The sequence below is a fragment of the Cryptococcus neoformans genome, assembly GCF_000091045.1.
Source record: "Cryptococcus neoformans var. neoformans JEC21 chromosome 8 sequence".
Lineage (NCBI taxonomy): Eukaryota > Fungi > Basidiomycota > Tremellomycetes > Tremellales > Cryptococcaceae > Cryptococcus > Cryptococcus deneoformans.
This window is the reverse complement of record NC_006693.1, coordinates 505,799-518,298: the sequence shown is the minus strand read 5'-3', so window position 1 is coordinate 518,298 and position 12,500 is coordinate 505,799. Positions and strand designations below refer to the sequence as shown.

Below are 12,500 nucleotides of genomic sequence, written 5' to 3'. Positions count from 1 at the left end.
TATGGGCTGATTGGGAGATACATGAAGTTGGGTATCGGAAGCGGGAAAACTGGGCAGCAGAAATACTATGTGAGGAGTGTAGCGGCGGTGATTGATGGGTTCCATTTCGAGTTGAGCGAGGGAATGGACGTGGATAAGGGAGACGAAGAAAGAGACGAGGAAAAAGGCGACGAAGAAGAAGAGGACGAGGAAGTAGAGAAAAAGGAGGTAGAAGGTGCAAGTCCGGAAAAGATCACCGCGATCCTTCTCAACAAATTGCTTCCATCCCTCTCACGTTTTGTTTCTGGCAAGGACGAAACCGACAGTGCTATTAGGGTCCCACTTGCTTTGGGGATAGTCAAGATTGCTCACGCTCTTCCTCGCGGCTCTTCTGACATTGAAGTGCTTAGGGTGATCACCAATGTCGCCCAGATTCTTCGAAGCAAGGACCAGGACACTCGAGATATCACACGTGAAACAATCTGTAAGATCGCTATCTATCTCGGTCCAGAATGGCTTGTGCGAATCATCAAGGAACTGGAAATTGCCCTTCCTCGTGGCCCTCAAAAGCATGTCTTGGCGGTAACAACTCATGCAATCTTGGTGCAAGCCACCACTCAAGCGGCAGACAGGTTTATTAATCTCGATGACGCTGTTGAGTTGGCCGTTCAGGTCACCGCCGAAGTCATTTGGGGTGAATCAGGCAAGGATGTTGCTACGGAGGGCTTCAAGACCAAAATGCGAGAAGTGCGAGGAGCCACTTCCCGAGGCTTTGACACTCTCCAGCTTCTCTCGCAGCTGGTCTCTCCCAGTAAAATCGGTGTTGTTCTCGCCCCCTTGCGCGAAGTCATGCACGCTTCGCAGGCGGTAAAGCCTATGCAACAGGTTGACGAGGCTCTCCGACGCGTCTCACTCGGTTTGAATGCCAACTCCCTTCTCCGTCCGCAAGAGTTACTTTCTCTCTGCTACTCTCTCATAAGCGGTAACTCTTCCTATCTCAAAGCGAAGCGTAAGATGGTTCGCCCCACTGAGACACCAGATGCCTTTAAAGTCGTCATGAAGCGAGATATCAAGAAAGAAGACGACTTTTACCCGGCCAACGCCCACAAGTTTGTGATGTTCGGTCTTGATCTGTTTGTCACTGCTTTCCGTCGTGGAAAATTCGACTTTGACGACGTTGATATCCTTGCCCGTCTTGGGCCTATGGTTAATGCTGTCGGTAACACTCTTTATTCCCCTGCCACCAATGTTCTTCTTCTTTCTCTCAAAGCTACCGCCGCCATTGCTCGATGTCCTGTTCCTCAAGTCGAGCCCGCTCTACATGTCTTCATAAATAACATCTTCAAGATTATTAAGCACGCTGGTGGGACAGCTGAATCTGAGGTGGCTCAGACAGCTTTGAAGACTCTTGCTGTCATTTTGAGGGATTGCAAGAGTTCAGAAGTCTCTGAGAACCAGCTTCGATACCTCATCGAAGTTATTAGTCCCGATCTCGAAGAGCCTGAGAGGCAATCTGCCATTTTCACCATCCTTCGATCCATCATCACCCGCAAGTTTGTCGTCCCGGAGATCTACGACCTCATGGAGCGTGTCTCATCCATCATGGTCACATCTCAATCTACCCAAGTCCAAGAATTATGTCGTGGCTCGGTCATGGCATTCCTACTTGACTATCCTCAGGGCAAGGGTCGGCTGAAGTCCCAAATGACTTTCTTCGCTCAGAACTTGCAGTACACTTACGAAGCTGGCCGTCTTTCCGTGATGGAGGTTCTCTTTGCTGTGTTTGAGAAGTTCTCAGAGGGGTTGATTGAAGAATACGCTGGCATGTTCTTCGTGGCTCTTGTTGTCGTTCGAGCCAATGATGACTCGGAAAAATGTAGAGTAGCAGCGGGCGAGTTACTCAAACTGCTGTGGAAACGGCTAGATGAAGCGGATAGAGCCAAGATGGCCGAAGTTATCAGAAGTTGGGTGGCGAAACGTAACGAGAATGAGACACTAGCCGGTGCAGCTATGGGTGTGTTGGGGTTACTTGTCGAAACAGGCGAAAATGGTTTAGAAGAAGTGATAAGTGTGATCGAGCCTGTCCTTTCAGAGAGCGCTGCCAAGCTTCAAGAAGCCGAAGAAGAGGATGAGATTGTTGATCTCGACTACACCCTTCCTCATCAAACACTGTCCACCACAGCCAAACTCGTACTTGCCACTCCTTCATCTTCTTCCGCTTTGCCATGGTCAGACATTGTTCCTCATCTCCTTTTCCCGCATGATTATGTCCGATACGACACAGCCAAGCTTGTCTCCAACCTTTTTGCCAATGGTTCCGAGGCGAGCGCTGTCTGTGAAATGCTTGGAGACGAACTCTGCCTTGATATCGTCAGAAAAGGTTGTTTGGTTCTCAAGGGTAATCGAGGAGACAGTGGCGAATGGATTGTTGGTAGCGGCAAGTTGGCGGACGAGATTGTCAAAGTCCTGTGGAATATTTCCAAACACTGGGCAGTAAGTCGTCACGATGACAACTGCGGCAAGATACTAATGATTCGCAGTCTTTAAGGGTTGAATCTGCTGATGCTGGCGAAGAAGAGGCTGGAGATGACCATGACGTTGAGGAGCCTACCCGAAATCCACTTACCTGGCTTATGTCCAGGATGTCTTTTTTGGCCCGTCACCTCATTGTCAACCGGCCGGCCCCTAACAGTTATCAAGCTCAGGTATGTCTGTGAGACAGCCATATTGTGATTTTTAGCTGATCTCATGTGGATAGGAGCCATGGTCCGCCCCAATCATGTCCATCTTGCGATTCTTTGCCGGTATTACTGAAAGTTTAAACAAAGCGCAAGCTGTGGGATTCCTGCTGCACATTTTGAGCCCTGTATATAGGATTCTGGATGAAGGTGGTGATCTAGGACAAGTTGAGGAGAAGCAAGTCGGTACGTCAAATTTCCATGAGTATATTCCAACGCAGCAGGCTAATACATATTTAAAGATGATTTGCGAGCCCTCGCGACGCAGATTCGCGACTTTGTTCAAGAAAAGACCGGCACTACAGCCTTCTCACGAAAATGGGAGAAGCTGCGACAGGCTACACAGGCCAAGAGATTGGAACGTCGCGAGGGACGGGTCAAGTTGGCTGTAACCAACCCCGAGAAATACGCAGAGAGGAAAGGCAAGAAGGTCGAGAGGGCTAAGGAAGGAAAGAAGAGGAAGAACATCGCCTTTGCGTGAGTCACTAAGTTAAATCGCGTGCATCAAACCGTGTACTGACAGTAGAGATGTAGCGAGGGTAGAAAGACTGCTGGGGCGAAGAAAAGAAGGCAGTGAAGCACAAGTGAACGATGTAGAATATAGATACCCAGCACTCGATATCTTGTACTAGTTTTGGTAACATTAGGGTTATGCATTTCCGGTTTATAGAAAGCGAACAAAGCTTGCGTGGCTACAATAATCGGGGCCTGGTCAGTCAGCAAGAGCTCAGCTCTTACCAACAGAGAAGTAAATATGGAGAAGGCTATCAGCTGGGACTCTGGGCGAAATCGCGGTCATTAGGATTAATTGGATAGCAGTGGAAGAGGAGAAACATGAGTTGTCGCCTGTATTGTGCAACAATGTAGTGAGGCGTGTAGCCAGTCATCTAGATCAGTGGTTAATCTGGAGCTCCGATCTAACGAGGACCTTCGTTTGGATGATAAGCTCGCCTGAGATGACGGAATTTCTTGAGTGAAATAAGGGCAAGGACCTCTGGTGGCGAAAGTTAAGGGAGGTGGATAAGCAAGGGTTCATGGGGTCGTAATAAGAATGAGCCGGCTTACCTTTCTTGATATGTTCTCCCAATTCAAGTTGCTTCTTCATGGCTTCGGGATCAGTGACCTTTGCATTTTCTGCAATTTTCAATCAGCCTAAGGGCGGCGGACTGACGGAATAATCAGTGACATACTCTCAAAGGCCCTTCGTAGACGCTTGTTGAAGTCATACTCAGGATCAGGGCTAGAGTTGGGTTAGCAAGATGAAACTTCCTACTTCATTCACAAGTCAAAGAGACAAATAGAATAACAATAAGTCTGCTGACTTATACTTACTAATCACGTCCAAGTCGATGCAGCTATGATGAAACACATCAGCTTTAAAACAAATTTCATCTACTGCCCGTATCTGAGTTATTATTGGACCCACCTCCTTGTAAAGCCGGATAGCTTGTAGCCTCAATGGAAGCTCTTGAGTTGGCTTCTGCGATGGCTTCTCTAAAACAGATGTGTAGCCTCGTCGAGCTTGTTGACGAACGGCGCCGGTAAGTGGGCGTAAAAGGGGAATGGGCATGGCGGCTTGCTTGGAATTTTGGTTTAATTAAAAGGGTGCGTACAGCTGCGAGAGTGGTTGGAAGTCCTTTGCTGTATTTCAGAGCAGAAGAAGCCCAATTATACGACGTGCTGTTTAATCTGCCAAAGCGAGAGCTAAGAAACTTGGCAACAGGATCGAGTTAGAGGAGGACGTTGCCGGACGTTCGGTTGTTGCGTCACTTTTGTTGTCGGGTGAACATTCCGCGAAGCCGGCCCGATTTTTACCACTTTATTTATTTAAACCCCCCCTACTGGTATTGTTTTCGAACATTTTTCGGAATCGGAGATGTCCGCACAGCTGGCGTCTTGCTTGCTCATCCATATTTTGTCGACGATGACTTCCTTGACAGATGTATGTCTTTCATTAACAAGCAATTCCCTTCAATTTATACCTTTCGTTTCTATTTCTAATCTCCATCTAGCTTTGACTCCAATCCAAAATGGTCTCTCTTGTTGCTAACTCGTAAGTCCATCATCAGGCAATACAACACTTTAGATTAACCATCTCCGAACAGCTCCCAAGTCTCCTCTCCCGCCACCACTCTTCCTCCTCGACCAACATCGTCTTCCCCAGACGCTACAGCCAAGGAAGTTAACCCTCTGAACCCCAACAACTTGAAGCCGTACGTTCAAACTTGTTTCTCTGAATGAATGTGCTGACATTGAACTCGTAATGGATAGATGTTGCGCCTGCCCGGAGACCAAGCAAGCTAGGGATGACTGTTTCATCAAGTCTGCACCTGGAGAGGGCGAAACGAACTGCAGGGACTTTATTGAAGCTCACAAGGCTTGTATGAGGGGTTACGGCTTTAAGGTTTAAGTAGCCTTTTGTCGCCTTTTGGGATTAGATTACAGAGAGAAAGATATATAGGTCTGGGGCCTGAAGTAGACGGGGTGCATGGGGATGAGAGCACTAATGGTTGTACGCATGCATATTCACTTCTCATATGTCACTATCAACAATGCATTCATCTGGGCAAAGCTCGGCAGCAACAACGCTCACCATCATGGCCGACTCTGGCGAATTCGAACTGTCGCAACATCCCAGCCGCCGCCTCGCCTGACTTTCCATCGCCAAGCATACCAGAGCATGGCAGGTCCAATGAAATTGACGAGAAAAAGAATTAACAGAAACACTAGCGTTGGTGTTGACGGAAGGTACCCGAAGTAGATGCCGGAAAAGGTAGAAGGGGTTGGAGGAAAAAGTGATAGGGCGAGAGTCGTTGTTGATACAGTCAGTACGAAAGAGTATGCCCTACCAGTCTCCTATCAAGATCTCAGCTTACATCTCTTGAAGAGAGATCGGCGGTAAACTTACGCGCACACTTTTTGTTATGACTGGCCAGCCAGCAAATAGCAACACGGCAAGCAGGACCAACGAAAAGACATGGGCTGTTGAGGGTAGACGAGAAGCAAGCACAACAGATGCTGAAAGTGCCGAGGTTAGTGACAGCGACGATGTCAAGCTACCTCAATGTCAGCGCCTCATCGCTCAGGCCCAGAGCATCGTGATGCATACCTTTTCTCCTCTCCGATTTCCTTCAAGCCCACACTACCCCGTCGCTTTCTCAACCTTTCACGTCTCCTCACAACCCTCACATCTTCTCCTGTCCTGAAATCCACCAGTAAGAGGTGCACAAACCCAAGGCCGCCGGCTAAAGGCCAGATTGAATCTGAAGTTGTCGCGGATGTCAAGGTTCCAAGCACGGGGGAAAGCAAAGAAAGAAGGAGAGGGGGTAGTATAAGGGTGCGAAGTGGAGTTGGTGTGGGTATTAATGAATCTACTGCACTATCAGCACTGATCATTGCATAGGAAAAAAAAGCAATGGACCTTGAGGCTCTTTAGGACCCCATCTGCCCCAACCCCACGTCCATATTGCCCATCCACTAATGCCACCCAGTACGCACCCCCAGCCCACAGCTTCTGGAGTAACTCTTTCTTCTAAAAGTGCAGCAAATATTGCAAGGAATATGGCAATAATAGAGATATGCTGTGAAATAGGGAGACATGCTAACAGCAGAGCGTAAAAAGGCGGGCGTGGGCGGGGTACTACCGTGGATTTCAGTTATGTAGCCTTGAGATCTATCGTAAAAAAACAGACTCACGTATATCATTAAGCTCTGACAAAAAGTCAGGGGGCACATAGTTGTCAGGATAAGGCTGACTTCTCCACAAGACTTTTTCCCATTTGGGCAAAGGTTTTCGATTTATTTGTAACGAAGGTGTTAAGGGCTGCTTGGAGGAAGGAGGGGACATGACATTGTGGTGCCAAAGGTTGCAGCCGTGGTTGTATTTAATGTCTGTCCCAGCCTGGATATAGCCAGCAGGCTAGGTTGATTGTCCGTATATGCTTTTACTGTTTATAGCAAGATGTCGAGTCTGATGTTGTTGGCTGTATTATCGCGCTGGCCAGAAAAGAAAACGATGACGGGGAAGATATGAACTGATCGGGTGATCGGGTTATCCCGATCTCAAGTAATTAATTATTAATTATTAACTGGGGATTTCCGTCGGCCTTCCGTTATAATAGTGTAGTCATGTACTGATTGAGATACACCCCTCTCTGTATAGCAATAGCAAAACGGCTGTGTTGCTGAAGATCATAAACGAAATGCCATCCCAAAAGTTTACAGAGTATCTTCTTAACAAATACGTATGTCTGTCTCTGTCTCCCTCATAGGACGAGACTGACTCGAGGTATTCATCTGTAGGCCGATGACTTCAAAGCGGCCACCACCCATCCATTCTTGGAGCAAGCTGGAAAAGGTGCCATTGACCCTAGACCCCTCAGAGCCTGGCTCAAGCAGGATTACCTTTATGCCTACGTAGGATACATCAAGGTATGTTTGTGCCGAATATCAGGACGAATCTCAACTGATTATGCGTGTCTGCAATATCGCAGTTTGCATCTTCCGTTTTATCCCATCTACACATCCCTACTCCCCTTTCTGCCCCGTCACCCAATACGTCCAAAGCCATCTCGGTTCTCACATTTTCACTCGCCAACGTGAAACGCGAGACAGACTTCTTCGTGTCTACTGCCAAGGCTCATGGGCTTGATGTCTTCTCCCCGGAGGCAAACGATGGAGCCGAAGGTGGCTTGTTGGGCGAGTACAATGAAATAACACGAGCGTATGTAGACTTTTTACACGCAGTCGGTGGGGTAGGCGCTGTCGAAGAAGGCCTTGTGCTGCTTTGGGCTATGGAGATTGTGAGTTCAGTGACAGACCGTTTGTAAGGCCCTTCAGAATGCTAAGACACCTACCGCAGGCCTATTTGACCGCCTGGAGAAACGCCAAATCTTTGCGGCCTGAAACTCTTACCTCTGCCGATCCTTCAAGCCTTTCTCAAACACAGCAAGCATTGCTGAAATTCGTTGACAACTGGACATGCGACGAGTTTGTCGAGTTTGTGGCTGATTGTGCCGAGATTGTGGATGGAGCAGGCATCGAAATTGGAAGCGCCCTTGCTGAGCGTTGTGAGACAGTGAGTTCAAAGTTGGATCGTCCTGATACAGTCACTGATCAGAGTCTGCAGGTATTCAAGAGAACCCTTTGGCTTGAACAACGTTTCTGGCCTTCTGTATAGATGTCGAGACAATAAATAGAAATGCAGATATGGCAGTGAATCCCCAAATAGCAGAATGCAACAATTTAATGCATTCCCGCACGACATTCTGTACAAGTTCCAACAGTTATCAGGACGGCGAAAAGATATTATAGTCGAAGAGAGTAATGTCGGTGGGAAAAGGGTAGTGTCAGGCGACAGTCGGTCGAAAGCGATGACAGTTATATGGCGGAGAGGGCAGGAAACTTTGGATAGGATGCGGGTGTGACAATGTGTTTAGAAGTCGTCGATTTTGGGCTTGTTTTCCTTAGAGGCAGGGCTGGCCTGACTTGCGAGCTGACTAAGCTGGCTCGCAAGGTGCACGGGTTTGCCTCTGAAGATTAAATGATCCCACATCAGCTCCACGAGTTGTGATTTGGTGAAAGAATGGGAAATTCACTTCTGGAAGTGCCTTTGCTTAGAGCTGTTCAGCTTTGCAGAGATGGGTGAAAGGACATCTGAAGGAGAAACGATAGAACTACAAGCATGTCCTGTCAGCCAACAGCCAAACACGCATATCACAGCCTATCACAAGCCAAAATCGCACGCACCCAGGCTTGACGCCACCACGACCGGCAGCACCTAAAAGACCCTTCTTCTGCAGGAAGCTAGGCTGGGGGGCGGGGGGAGGAACGGTGTTTTGAGCTGTTATGAGGGTGGCAAGAAGTTCGGAACAAACATCGGGCTGAGAGTGAGTCGGGGCCCATAGAGTGGTTTTGAGGGCTACCCACCGTTTGATTGCTTAAGAGGAGCGGACATACTTGCGACTTACTGGTTGTTGATGGTGGTGAAAAATAGAAAGAAAACAAGATTAGTGGTGTGGTAATAATATGTAAATTGTAATGCACAGGAGGACGGCGAATTGCTGCAGGTGAAAAAGGAAGTCGCGCCCAAACAAACATCCTTATATGGGAGCATGGAATAAACAGCCCTCTCCGGAGATTACCCGCAAGTCCGTGGTGGAGGCCGGCTACTGTACGTAGTTGTAACGAACGTATTATGATATGCGGCTCCTGCGACTCCTAATTTCGCCCACTTGGGTAGCATACGAACCACAGCAGGATACATGAAGGAAGGAAACGCCTTCAACTCGGCCGAGGCAGGACCGTCAAGGCCTCTCTATAACCCCCACAGAGCATGGTCAGCAGATGAGGTCGATACAGCCATCCAGACGTCTTATGGAGATGTCGAGGGCAAGGTAAGACACGTCGTCTCAAAGTCAGTTTTGCAAGACATTGACAGTAATGCAAGCAGAACGGTTTAGCTAAGGGTTCTCTTCCAACGCCACATTCTCATTCCACATCTCGTGTCTCGCCTTCAGCCACTCTTCTACGCAAACCACACCTAGCTATCGATCTCCCTTTACACATGTCTGCGTCGGAAATATTCATCCCCCCTGTTCCCTCCAGCCATGAGCAATCATCCGGGGACAAGCCGAGCACTTACTCAAGCTTACCGCCATCACCGACGAGTGAATTCCTGAGTACACCTAAAAGAAAGACTCTCGACCGAGATGAACTAGAGGAAATATTGGATCAGCTTGGAAACACAAGTACGCGAAGCGACGTTGATTACGAAGTTGATGAGGGCGACGCAACGGATGTCGAGGAATGGTGGCCTGCTAGATCGAGAAGACCGACGATAGGCGAAGAAGACCGGCCTGACCAGGGATATAGGTCTACTTCTGGGCCGATGTCGCCCAATTCTCCGGTCTCTGCTACCGCAGCGGAATGTGACAGCCCCGAAGGGGATGAAGGTAAAGAGAGCTCTAAAGAGATTTCCGGAATATGGGAATTGTTGAAGGATGAAATGGGTGCTGAGGATTGGGAAGGGTGGATCGCTGATGGAAAATGGTTTGTATACTACTTTTCTATCTGCTTCTTTCAACTGATCGTACATATAGGGAACGAATCGCCAACTTCCTCGCAGTTCCTCTGGCTGTAGAAAAAACAACTCTTTTTGGGGCTCTTCTATGCTTAGATGGTTTCCTGTATAATTTCACCGTGCTTCCTATTCGGTCTAGCTTTGCCCTCGCGCGAATTTTATCAAACTTCTTTCGTAATCGACCTTGGCGGCCGGTGCCTATTGCTCATCTCAACTCGATCCTGAGGATGCTCCTGCTCGTGATACCTACAGGTGTGCTGCTAGCTAGTACGGACGCTAGTAAGATGTATCATACCGTGAGGGGCCAAGATACTATCAAGCTCTATGTCATCTTTAATGCCCTGGAAGTAAGCCAGATATCTGTACGACAAGAGGTCCTCCACTAAGACAAGCACAGATCGGCGATAGGCTTTGTTGCGCCTTTGGACAAGATGTTTTAGACACTTTGTTCGCAAGAGAGACTCTCTCACCGAGTGTGAGGAAACGCGGAAAAGGCCGTAAGCGTCAGCAGGCCAGGCCGGTGTTCTTCTTTGCTTTATCATTGGGCTATGTCTGTAAGCTTCATTACTAGTCTCAATAGGCTCTGAGACTGATGATGTACAGTGACGCACTCTCTCATTTTCTTTTACATGCTTGTTTCGCTCAACGTTGCCATTAATTCTTACGACTATACGCTCTTGTCGCTCCTGATAAGTAATCAGTTTGTAGAGATCAAAGGCTGTAAGTATTCACACCAACGGGCGGAATCCAGCGCTCATTCTAACTTTTATAGCTGTATTCAAGAAGTTTGAAAAGGAGAATCTCTTTCAGATCATGTGTGCCGGTAAGATTATAGCCTCATCATATGGGACTTCATTATTCAACATTTTTCACAGACATTGTCGAACGCTTCCAGCTGAGTCTAATGCTGGCCGTGATTGCGATCCGCAACATGATCGAAATGTCCGGATCTGAAATTGCATTCTTGCCAAAAAGCTTTATGAAGGGCAAAAGTCTTGTGGACTCCATCTTATCAGTAAGGTCATCGTCATCCATCCTTGCTTTTGCTAAATTGGACTTGATTTCAGCCTGTCCTTTTCGTGATCATGTCAGAGATGGTGGTAGACTGGGTGAAGCACGCCTTCATATCAAAATTCAATCACGTTCGAGCGTCAGTCTACGAGAGATTCACGGACGTCTTGGCCAAAGATGTCCTTCTAGCTGGTTCCATTACTTCATCCCCGTCTCGTCGCCACCGAGACGGCAAAAGCAGGAATCACCGTATTTTGCTCGATCAATCACCGTTGGTCGCGCGGCGTCTTGGCTTTGCCTCGATCCCTCTAGCGTGTTTGGTGCTGCGGATCTCCTGGCAAGCAATAGGGATGCTGACCATGTCGCACTCGCACGCGGAAGAGTCGGAATTTGGCAATGGAGGGGAAGAAGGACTATGGGGTACGGTGTGGTGGGGTTTGAAGGTCGCTAGTTGGATCGGAGTGGGAATTTGTTCGTGGGGATGGTAAGAGTATTCTTTTAATTTATACGAGGCGAGATGCTAAAGGGGAAGAGCAGTTTAATGTTCCTCAAAATCATACTTGGGTTATCTCTCTTGGGTTTCTCGGCAATGCGTCAAGAAGGAATGGACGAGAGAGAGGCGGAAGATAGCGTTAATGACTATGGCAGATCAGCAGTCGGAGAAAGCAAAGAAGAAACTGTGAGTCTTTATCTCCTTTTTCCTTCGATCAACAGAATCTCGCTGATTAAAGTCTAGGAATACAACCGTCAAACTAGAGAATACCTCTCCAAAGCGGCAGATGATTTGCCAGATTATCCTTCGCTTTCTTCGTCCATATCACAGGGAGGCGTGTCCTTGCCTGATACGAAGGTCTCTCATAAACACTCGGGGGCTCAACAAGGAAATGGCGAGAGTGACAAAGACCTGGATAAAGGCATACCAAAGACGGACGGAGGAAAAAAGGGCAAGAAATGGAAGCTTGAAGAGGTCGAGCGGTGGACGATGGTAAAACGCATTTGGTAGCTTATCCGTTGCTTCTTTCTTTTGTAGCTGTACCCATAATCTTCGCGTGTACCGGAGCTTTTGCATTAGTGTCCCTTTCCCACACAATTACAGTCCACGGTTTACAAATGATACATCTTATTCCTCATCAGACTTAGGAAGAGGCTTGGCGGGAGTGTTGGCGAGTAAACTAGAGCCTTTTTGCTTGCCAGCCCAGTCGAACTTGTTCTGTTTGCAGTCATGAGTTATGTCCAAGCGGGATACGCAGAGAAAAGTGCAAACAACGTACATTATAAGTCCAAGAGATACCAGCAACAAGAGCCGGCAATAAGAGGGCGTAGGTAAAAACCTGCCTTGTTTTCTGAGGGGTGAATCGGAAATGTTGATAGACATTCTCTCGCTGGAAGCAAATCAGCCTGGTCCTTTAAGATATGCGACCCGAACCGAATGCTCACCATCTGAGACCATCTTTCGATAGCAGGGTCAAGCTACAAGACAAGATTAGAACCGCTGTTAGAAATCCCATCGTGTGTACCAACCTTGACCGGTTCTGGGGTTGGTGTTAGCATACATGATCTATCCTGGGAATCATAACTCACCAAAGTGCCCGTGTCCTCCAGCCATTGTTGAATACTCTTAAAGGATATGTATTTGTTGAGTAAGTAAGTTCACGACCTTCTTTGAGATGGCAGAACACCCGTTGGCTACT

General features: G+C 47.9%; 8 protein-coding genes across 8 annotated transcripts in view; 4 read left to right on the top strand and 4 right to left on the bottom strand.

Moving 5' to 3' along the window:
- CNH02180 (hypothetical protein) overlaps window positions 1-3,393 on the top strand; it is an 8,610-nt gene extending 5,217 nt beyond the window's left edge. Inside the window, exons 6-10 of the mRNA XM_024657689.1 lie at window positions 1-2,472; window positions 2,520-2,684; window positions 2,738-2,903; window positions 2,960-3,194; window positions 3,252-3,393. The exon at window positions 1-2,472 is cut by the window's left edge and continues 2,385 nt beyond it. Of these exons, the coding sequence (XP_024513362.1) occupies window positions 1-2,472; window positions 2,520-2,684; window positions 2,738-2,903; window positions 2,960-3,194; window positions 3,252-3,294 (3,081 nt within the window). The 3' untranslated portion in view covers window positions 3,295-3,393. The remainder of the gene's footprint in view (window positions 2,473-2,519; window positions 2,685-2,737; window positions 2,904-2,959; window positions 3,195-3,251) is intronic.
- CNH02190 (hypothetical protein) lies at window positions 3,373-4,451 on the bottom strand. Its single transcript, XM_024657690.1, has 5 exons — window positions 4,144-4,451; window positions 4,050-4,072; window positions 3,908-3,957; window positions 3,783-3,851; window positions 3,373-3,711 (listed from the first exon to the last, which is right to left on the bottom strand). Exons 1-5 carry the CDS (start codon window positions 4,285-4,287, stop codon window positions 3,635-3,637), a joined length of 363 nt encoding a protein of 120 aa, XP_024513363.1. The 5' UTR covers window positions 4,288-4,451; the 3' UTR covers window positions 3,373-3,634.
- A 165-nt stretch (window positions 4,452-4,616) lies between these two features.
- On the top strand, window positions 4,617-5,267 carry CNH02200 (hypothetical protein). The gene is made up of 3 exons (XM_572394.2): window positions 4,617-4,770; window positions 4,823-4,930; window positions 4,989-5,267. The coding sequence occupies exons 1-3, from the start codon at window positions 4,748-4,750 to the stop codon at window positions 5,125-5,127; spliced, it is 270 nt and encodes an 89-aa protein (XP_572394.1). The 5' UTR covers window positions 4,617-4,747; the 3' UTR covers window positions 5,128-5,267.
- On the bottom strand, window positions 5,226-6,692 carry CNH02210 (conserved hypothetical protein). Its single transcript, XM_572564.2, has 5 exons — window positions 6,414-6,692; window positions 6,139-6,357; window positions 5,827-6,088; window positions 5,626-5,773; window positions 5,226-5,573 (listed from the first exon to the last, which is right to left on the bottom strand). The coding sequence occupies exons 1-5, from the start codon at window positions 6,562-6,564 to the stop codon at window positions 5,313-5,315; spliced, it is 1,041 nt and encodes a 346-aa protein (XP_572564.1). The 5' UTR covers window positions 6,565-6,692; the 3' UTR covers window positions 5,226-5,312.
- Window positions 6,693-6,848: 156 nt separating this feature from the next.
- Window positions 6,849-7,973, top strand: CNH02220 (expressed protein). Its single transcript, XM_572395.2, has 5 exons — window positions 6,849-6,961; window positions 7,020-7,148; window positions 7,211-7,519; window positions 7,579-7,794; window positions 7,846-7,973. The coding sequence occupies exons 1-5, from the start codon at window positions 6,920-6,922 to the stop codon at window positions 7,894-7,896; spliced, it is 747 nt and encodes a 248-aa protein (XP_572395.1). The 5' UTR covers window positions 6,849-6,919; the 3' UTR covers window positions 7,897-7,973.
- Window positions 7,974-8,744, bottom strand: CNH02230 (hypothetical protein). Its single transcript, XM_024657691.1, has 4 exons — window positions 8,646-8,744; window positions 8,466-8,559; window positions 8,315-8,392; window positions 7,974-8,248 (listed from the first exon to the last, which is right to left on the bottom strand). Exons 1-4 carry the CDS (start codon window positions 8,671-8,673, stop codon window positions 8,152-8,154), a joined length of 297 nt encoding a protein of 98 aa, XP_024513364.1. The 5' UTR covers window positions 8,674-8,744; the 3' UTR covers window positions 7,974-8,151.
- Window positions 8,745-8,929: 185 nt separating this feature from the next.
- Window positions 8,930-11,933, top strand: CNH02240 (conserved hypothetical protein). Its single transcript, XM_024657692.1, has 10 exons — window positions 8,930-9,112; window positions 9,169-9,767; window positions 9,818-10,145; window positions 10,196-10,352; window positions 10,402-10,518; window positions 10,571-10,621; window positions 10,674-10,813; window positions 10,866-11,293; window positions 11,347-11,488; window positions 11,546-11,933. The coding sequence occupies exons 1-10, from the start codon at window positions 8,981-8,983 to the stop codon at window positions 11,810-11,812; spliced, it is 2,361 nt and encodes a 786-aa protein (XP_024513365.1). The 5' UTR covers window positions 8,930-8,980; the 3' UTR covers window positions 11,813-11,933.
- Window positions 10,763-12,490, bottom strand: CNH02250 (hypothetical protein). The gene is made up of 5 exons (XM_024657693.1): window positions 12,391-12,490; window positions 12,331-12,341; window positions 12,247-12,279; window positions 12,081-12,191; window positions 10,763-12,019 (listed from the first exon to the last, which is right to left on the bottom strand). The coding sequence occupies exons 1-5, from the start codon at window positions 12,413-12,415 to the stop codon at window positions 11,930-11,932; spliced, it is 270 nt and encodes an 89-aa protein (XP_024513366.1). The 5' UTR covers window positions 12,416-12,490; the 3' UTR covers window positions 10,763-11,929.
- Between the last annotated feature and the right edge of the window lie 10 nt (window positions 12,491-12,500).

Bases quoted from the DNA above. Each gene is read 5' to 3' on its own strand.
- CNH02250 (XM_024657693.1), bottom strand. From the start codon at position 12,415: ATGGCTGGAGGACACGGGCACTTTG. The intron at 12,192-12,246 runs GTGAGCATTCGG...ATTTGCTTCCAG, and splicing joins TCGAAAGATGGTCTCAGATG to CGAGAGAATGTCTATCAACA. The intron at 12,020-12,080 runs GTACGTTGTTTG...GACTGCAAACAG, and splicing joins GTATCTCTTGGACTTATAAT to AACAAGTTCGACTGGGCTGG.
- CNH02240 (XM_024657692.1), top strand. From the start codon at position 8,981: ATGAAGGAAGGAAACGCCTTCAACTCGGCCGAGGCAGGACCGTCAAGG. The intron at 9,768-9,817 runs GTTTGTATACTA...TCGTACATATAG, and splicing joins TGGATCGCTGATGGAAAATG to GGAACGAATCGCCAACTTCC. The intron at 10,146-10,195 runs GTAAGCCAGATA...AGACAAGCACAG, and splicing joins TCATCTTTAATGCCCTGGAA to ATCGGCGATAGGCTTTGTTG.
- CNH02220 (XM_572395.2), top strand. From the start codon at position 6,920: ATGCCATCCCAAAAGTTTACAGAGTATCTTCTTAACAAATAC. The intron at 6,962-7,019 runs GTATGTCTGTCT...ATTCATCTGTAG, and splicing joins AGTATCTTCTTAACAAATAC to GCCGATGACTTCAAAGCGGC. The intron at 7,795-7,845 runs GTGAGTTCAAAG...CAGAGTCTGCAG, and splicing joins TTGCTGAGCGTTGTGAGACA to GTATTCAAGAGAACCCTTTG.
- CNH02200 (XM_572394.2), top strand. From the start codon at position 4,748: ATGGTCTCTCTTGTTGCTAACTC. The intron at 4,771-4,822 runs GTAAGTCCATCA...ATCTCCGAACAG, and splicing joins GTCTCTCTTGTTGCTAACTC to CTCCCAAGTCTCCTCTCCCG. The intron at 4,931-4,988 runs GTACGTTCAAAC...CGTAATGGATAG, and splicing joins AACCCCAACAACTTGAAGCC to ATGTTGCGCCTGCCCGGAGA.
- CNH02210 (XM_572564.2), bottom strand. From the start codon at position 6,564: ATGTCCCCTCCTTCCTCCAAGCAGCCCTTAACACCTTCGTTACAAATA. The intron at 6,089-6,138 runs GTCCATTGCTTT...ATAGTGCAGTAG, and splicing joins GGGTCCTAAAGAGCCTCAAG to ATTCATTAATACCCACACCA. The intron at 5,574-5,625 runs GTAAGTTTACCG...AGATCTTGATAG, and splicing joins TCATAACAAAAAGTGTGCGC to GAGACTGGTAGGGCATACTC.
- CNH02230 (XM_024657691.1), bottom strand. From the start codon at position 8,673: ATGTCCGCTCCTCTTAAGCAATCAAACG. The intron at 8,560-8,645 runs GTGGGTAGCCCT...CCCTCATAACAG, and splicing joins TCCTCTTAAGCAATCAAACG to CTCAAAACACCGTTCCTCCC. The intron at 8,249-8,314 runs GTGAATTTCCCA...TTTAATCTTCAG, and splicing joins AAGCAAAGGCACTTCCAGAA to AGGCAAACCCGTGCACCTTG.
- CNH02190 (XM_024657690.1), bottom strand. From the start codon at position 4,287: ATGCCCATTCCCCTTTTACGCCCACTTACCGGCGCCGTTCGTCAACAA. The intron at 3,852-3,907 runs GTATGTCACTGA...TGAAAATTGCAG, and splicing joins TCTACGAAGGGCCTTTGAGA to AAAATGCAAAGGTCACTGAT. The intron at 3,712-3,782 runs GTAAGCCGGCTC...TTTCGCCACCAG, and splicing joins GGGAGAACATATCAAGAAAG to AGGTCCTTGCCCTTATTTCA.